This window comes from Austrofundulus limnaeus, unplaced genomic scaffold, assembly GCF_001266775.1.
Source record: "Austrofundulus limnaeus strain Quisiro unplaced genomic scaffold, Austrofundulus_limnaeus-1.0 Scaffold819, whole genome shotgun sequence".
NCBI lineage: Eukaryota > Metazoa > Chordata > Actinopteri > Cyprinodontiformes > Rivulidae > Austrofundulus > Austrofundulus limnaeus.
This window is the reverse complement of record NW_013953221.1, coordinates 85,141-91,647: the sequence shown is the minus strand read 5'-3', so window position 1 is coordinate 91,647 and position 6,507 is coordinate 85,141. Positions and strand designations below refer to the sequence as shown.

At 37.7% G+C, this 6,507-nt stretch overlaps 1 protein-coding gene across 2 annotated transcripts in view; it reads right to left on the bottom strand.

The window, feature by feature from the left end:
- Positions 1-6,507, bottom strand: part of tmem8b (transmembrane protein 8B) — a 36,887-nt gene that overhangs the window by 10,437 nt on the left and 19,943 nt on the right. For both annotated transcript variants that reach the window (XM_014028840.1, XM_014028841.1), the window contains exons 9-10: positions 4,487-4,629; positions 2,118-2,296 (exon numbers count right to left, since the gene is read on the bottom strand). In XM_014028840.1, coding sequence (XP_013884294.1) covers positions 2,118-2,296; positions 4,487-4,629 — 322 coding nt within the window. The remainder of the gene's footprint in view (positions 1-2,117; positions 2,297-4,486; positions 4,630-6,507) is intronic.

Sequence of the window (6,507 nt, the reverse complement as noted above, 5' to 3'; positions counted from 1 at the left end):
TATGTATTAGCTCAGTGCTAATGTGACAAACAAGGTCACTGAGGTCCTCCATCCACATGACAGAGAGGGGAACGCAAAAATGACTCAGCCCGTAACTGAAAATATGGATGGAGGACAACAGAGCTGCTTCATGGAAGAAGAAATTCAGCTTAGCCTGTTAGCCTTTGCGCTAGCGCCAACACTATGTTGCCTTATTAGCTCAGCGCTAGCGCGACAAACAAGCTAAACTGAGGTCCTCCATCTGTATTTTTAGTTACAGGCTGAGTCCTTTTTGCGTTCCCCTCTCTGTCATGTGGATGGAGGACCTCAGTGACGAGAGGAGAATGTGTAGCGCTGAGCTAATACATATGTATATGGTGATAGCTTCGATGCTAATGCTAAAGCTAACAGGCTAAGCTGGGGTTCTTCTTCCATGAAGCAGCTCTGTTGTCCTCCATCCATATTTTCAGTTACAGGCTGAGTCATTTCTACCACGTCATCATTTACCCAGAATGCTTTGTCTGTAAATAAAATGGCTCAGTCCATGTTAAAATACATTTTTAAAAATTTACAAAACCAAACAGCCTACAGTATTTTTGCAGTTTTTATTTTACAGTTAAAATACTCAAATAAAGTCTAATGTTACAACTAATCAGGGATCCCTTTAAAACTGAGGCATCCTGGGTCATTTTGACACAAAAAGTTAAGCTAATTTCAGTGTCTCAGTCAGTTTTAAAAAGAATCTCTTTTGGGTTTTGGCTTTTAGATGTTTAATATTTGACAAACTACATCCAACTCTTTTTGTAACAGAACTCACTTTTGTAAAGCGTTCTGATAAACAAACTAGTATTTATTCTTTTTTTTTTTCCTTTTCACAAAATAAATCCCTGACCTGCACATGTGCTGCAGCTTCAACATAACACAGCTAACATTGCACTGTTTTCTTCTATGTATTTGTCTCTGGTGCAAAAAGAAAGACAAAAAAAAAAAAACTTTCTTCTCATCGAAACAACTCAATTATTCATCTGAACCTGGCAACTTGCTGCAACACATTTTGTAGACCTGCAGCTGAAAGGTTTTTGAATAAATGTCAGTCAGAAGGTTTTTTTTATCTTGTTTATTCCTCTTAAGTATTAGCTGCACAACCTTGAGCTTCTCTGTGCACAACAATGCTTTGAGCAGCAGTAATGTCTGTATTTTTCCAAAAGTATACAGAACTGTGAAGTAGCACAAACAAAAGTGTCAAGGAGCTGAAAAATCTATGAGGTAAATCAGCAAACAAACACGTTCAAACATAAACTAACCCATAGGGAGGAATAGGGAGATAAAAGGAGTCATCGTCTGTTTAAACCGGAAACTTATTTAAACACCCACTGTCCTTGTTACTTTCTGGTATTTTCTCTCTATTTTGCACTTTTAATTAAAAAAATACATGAATTAAGTTAATTTCTGAAGCTGTTTTTCACATCTCACTCAGATGGAAACAGCAAAGAAGAAAAAAAAACATCAACGTTCATCCAACTGCTCCTGTCGCTGTCTGAACTCAAGAATAATTTCAGGTGGAAGTTACAGAAAACAGTTTTTAAGAAACTGAAGTATGAATGTCAGTACAAAAATAYGAACAATAAGGTGATGTAAATAAATCTAGTTCTGGAGATTTTATGCTTTACTTATAAATAGCAGCACTTTATCTGCATATGTGTCTCCTCTAAGGTAAACATTTTTAATAAAGAAAAGCACTTTTTATATACAAAAAACTTGATTATAATTGTAATCAATGTTTAAATTACCACTGATAGATCTTGCATGTCATCATCGCCCTCATGCATATTTATCATCAACTGTCAATCAGTGGAAACAGCACGACACCGATGTCACAGGTTTGTATTGCTCACTTGTGTTTATGTGCATCTCTGAGCCCGCGCTCAACACAAACAAACCAGGAAGCAACTCCTAAAATGCCGATCACAATCAGCTCACTTCTCTCGTTCACAGTGACTGACTCTGTTCGTGTCACGTCTCGTTAAACAGCTGCTGAATATGAATCAGCGGAGCGGCTTTCCCTTTTGTCTGCGCGTCCCGTCGAACGCAGAGGCGCCCCTGTCAGACACAAGTTTGATCGCTCCGAAGTCACTCACGGTGGAGAAGAACATGGTGAAGATGTAGACGGAGGCCTCCAGCAGGTAGTGGCTGCGGATGGCGATGGCCACGGGCGGGACGAACATCAGGTTGCTGAGGCAGAGCAGGAGAGTGGAGAGGAGCTGGAAGCTGTAGGAGTAGGCCTCGGAGTTGTCGGTGCATCCCCAGCCATTCCAGCCTACAGCAGACAGCATTGATCTATATTACTGGATTGGACATCGCCTATAGCCGCTATAGCTAGTGACGCATCATCACAGGAGCCACTGCTATGCATTGAGTCATGTCAACAAAACGGTAGAGTTTCAATGTGGGATGCACGTCAATCTGTCACAAAAATATTCATAGCACCCTCAGTTCTTACCCGATTTCTATAAAATATGGCTTAAATTAAAGCTGAGAAAATTGTCGATGTTGTGAAATGTAAAAAAATATGTATTTGCTCAAGAGATAAATCTATAAGCAGTCTGGGAACTTTTCATTTTAGGTTTTTGCTAACATATTTACAGTAGAAGCCCCTTTCCATCACATAAAAAACTAAGAGTCATGTGTGCCATCTTCAGAAGACAAGTTGATAAAATCTGTATTGTTTGATACAGCACTGTTCGATACAGGTATGTGTATTGTTGCACCCCTAATGTATATATACTGTATATAATTCTAATTTTGCATTTGTTTCCTGGTTCTTCATTCGCCCTAAAGTGACTAAAGACAAACTCCTCCAGCTGGTCATAAAATAAATGCGGTCGGCCCCTCCACCGCTTAGCTTATGAAATGTACGGTGGAGGAAAAAAAAGTTAGAGTTTTTTACTCTGATATATAATCATAAACTACAGGATATACCATATGCTGACTGGACAGAACATCAGTACCAGTAATATCTACACAGTTCAGCCTAGTTGTAGTATAGGTAATTTTACTGTTGTCCACCAATTGTACCTCTCACAATGTTATCCTAACATAATAACAATATTAATTAAAAAAAAAATAATTTGTTGTAATAGCAAATTTGTCTTTTCGTTTGTTTACCCAACATAAGGTTGTCAAAATCAAGCTAGCAGAACTGACCTACTTTCCGCATCTCCAATATTTTTTAAAAAAATAAAAATATTTTAATGACCTGTAAAATGTGATAACCTTGATCTTGTGATCTTGTTGTTGTAGTGTTAATTTATGGCAAAATATTGCATCCATTTTTGATATTTCTTGCATGACTGTCTGCTGAATCCCTTTTACCACAATTCATGGATGTTCCCGAGTCAAAACTCAATGCATAGCAATGGCACCTGTGTGGTGCACGATAAGTCACGTGATGTCCAATCCAGTGATACAGATCAATGGCAGACAGAAACACCATCAGTCCTGGACACGAACATACATGAGGTGATCTGAGAGAAGCTTTTCTGAGGACAAATCGTGTTTTTTTCAGCTTCTAAATGAAAACCTTGCAAAAACTTGAAAAAGAAATGTTTTATGGTAGTTGAAGCAGTTTGTTTTTACAATCTTTCACTTTAAAAAAAACCGTACCTCCTCAAATATGTAAAATGTGTTTTGTATTTTTTTTTAAATCAGGCATTTTAAGTTGTTTATCCAACACAATGAAACCTCCTGGAAATGCTTTTCTTACAAAATATTCTTATCAAACAATAGATCGAATAGGACTAAAAAGGAAAACCTGTTCTGCCTTTTTTTTCTTAATACCAAACCTATAAAAGAACTAACTGTTAAACAGAGGTTTTGCAGAATCGGAGGGGCCAAGGGCAAGTGCTGAGCCCAGAGGGTCTGGCAGGAAGCACAGACACACATGAAGTWTGACAATGAAGTTAAAGGTGGGGAAAAAAAGAACCGGGCTGCAATAAATGAAGATCAAAGGCAGGATTTTAAAAAGCCTCTGAGGACACGCTTAGTTTAGTTTCATAAGATCATCTTTTATTAAAAGGCTGTTGTGATTAGGACCGTTTTATTGTCTTATAAAAACAGGTTCTTAGTAGGGGATTTACACACGGCCACATTGAACAGTGGTACCTGCAGTACTGTCAGTGGCTCTTTCCTGTTTTCTTCGTTCAAACAATTTAATCTTCCAACTTCCTCATACTTTTCTTAGAAAGCCTAAAATCAACACAATCATTACTAAATGGATGTGGTTTGCTGTCTTTATTAAGAAAAAAAAAGGATATCATTTAATGTTTGACACTAATTATTTCTCCAGCTATGTAAAAACTTGTCGGACATTAAAAAAAAACCTTAGACAACTTCGTTTGAATTTAGCTCCCAGCAGGCACAGATTCAAATGTGCGAGCGAAGAGGAGCAAAGCGTTTCGTGTCAGCCTGACACAAACCCCGACAGCGTCGCGCTGCCGCAGCATCTRACCTGCTTTGCATTCGCACGCTGCATAAAGGTAGTTGTTGGTGCGCAGGAGCTTGCACTGGCCGTACGTCCCGCAGTCGTTGATGCACGGAGTCAGGTATGAGCGCATGTACACCTCTGCTGTGGTGTTGGTGCARGCTTCAAATCTGCAGGAAAGACACAGACGGGCAGGTGGATTCAGCTGTCACCACGGTGACGTTTTATTTAACAAATAATCCTTACACAAATGAGATGGAGATTTTTTTTTTTGTTCATCTTGCAAACCAACTGACCATATGTAGTTAGGAGTACTAGTGGAGCCTAACACTTTGAGGTCACAAGTCAACTGAGAAAATGCTGAGGTTGCTGTGAAAACACCAATAGAACCGTGCAAATTTAACAAACTCAAAAAGCAGATTTATAGCTTAGAAATTCAAAAAACTCAATTTAATCTGGGTATACAGAAATTCTTAAAGTAGACATATCATGCCTTTAAATCCTTTCTTTTTACATTTAAATCATTCATTTGGGGTCTTTATGAAGTGGAACTWCAATGCTTTGGTCTGAATTCCTTCTTATTTTAACTTTACCAGCTTCTCTTTCACCAAGTTTCTGGTGTGTGTCTCAAATCAGCTGTTTTTGATACTGTTCCTTTAAGACACTTCAAGCCCCGCCTCCCTCCGGCTTCCAGACCGATCCACTTCAGTTTGAGGGAGAGGGGATTGCCTTTTCTAGCTTGCTGAACCATTTTATTTACAATTTCATTAAAAGATMTCAACAACAGAAGACGTGRCCATCCAGRCTTACATGTTGGAACCAGAGTCTGACCCAGAACCAGAGTCTGACCCAGAACTGGACAAGAATTAAGATGAGGAAAATGTAGTCGGTAAGTACAGGTCTAATATAGTAAATCCCTTTCAGATAATTTGACGTAATAGACTCAGAAAACTGGTAGAAAATTGAACAAACTGAAAAATATGACCCAAACAGAATATAAAGATATCTTCACAGCACCAGGAGAGACTAAATACAGTTTTTACCTCATAGAGACTCTWAGCACACAACAAAATGTATTTAACAGCTGAAAATTTGGATTTTGCATGATATGTCCCCTTTTAGTTCAATTTAACATTGTCACAATATCTTTTAATACCAACACAACTTTGAGCTGCAACTGTAGWGGCAACSTTTTCAACTTCAGTTGGGGATGACAAATTATAAAGCAACAGCTTAGTGCCATTTCCCCCCACTTCACTTAGTATTGGTACAGTTACAGGAACATAGTGACTTCTTTGCCTCATTAAAAACACTGACCTATATTCAATTATTTGTTGTTTAACTCTAACCCAAGACAGAGTATTTAAATTGTTACAGGACATTGAGATAGACTGGGGGAAAACGTACAGTTGGGTAGTCGCTCAAAAAAATTAATACCTCATTTCTTGCTTTTTAATACTTTTTTATGGCCTTAATTGTTGCTCACCAACTGTTTAATACCTTTTAAAACCCCGCAGACACCCTGATCTATGATCCTAAAGGAGTGTTGAACACAAATCAGTTTAGAGTACATCACGCCTGTGTGACGGTGTATAAACTAACTGGTTGAATTTGTTCAATCCCAGTGGCTTTCCATAGAAACATCGCTATTCATCCTGAAAAACGTGTGAGCTCGGCACACTTTGCACATGCACACTTGTAACTATTTTAAACTATGAAACAGCCTACTATTAAATTTTTTGTAACTATTTAAATAAATGTTTATTTACAAACAATAAACACAAAACTCATAAAATAATAATAATAATAATAATAATATAAATGCTTTGTCAAAATTGCATCAGTACAGTATTTATTCTGTCTGGTTCAGTTAGTGTTTCTGCCATCTTTTAATTGATGCTTCTTTTTTTTCCTGTACGTTTGGCAGATCAGTTCCTTTTGTATTTTATGATTTGGTTTGCAGTGAATTTATTTTATTAATGTCAAAAGATGCTGAATAAAACAAAAAATGTATGCCCACATGATAAATAAGTGAGCCAATTTGGAGG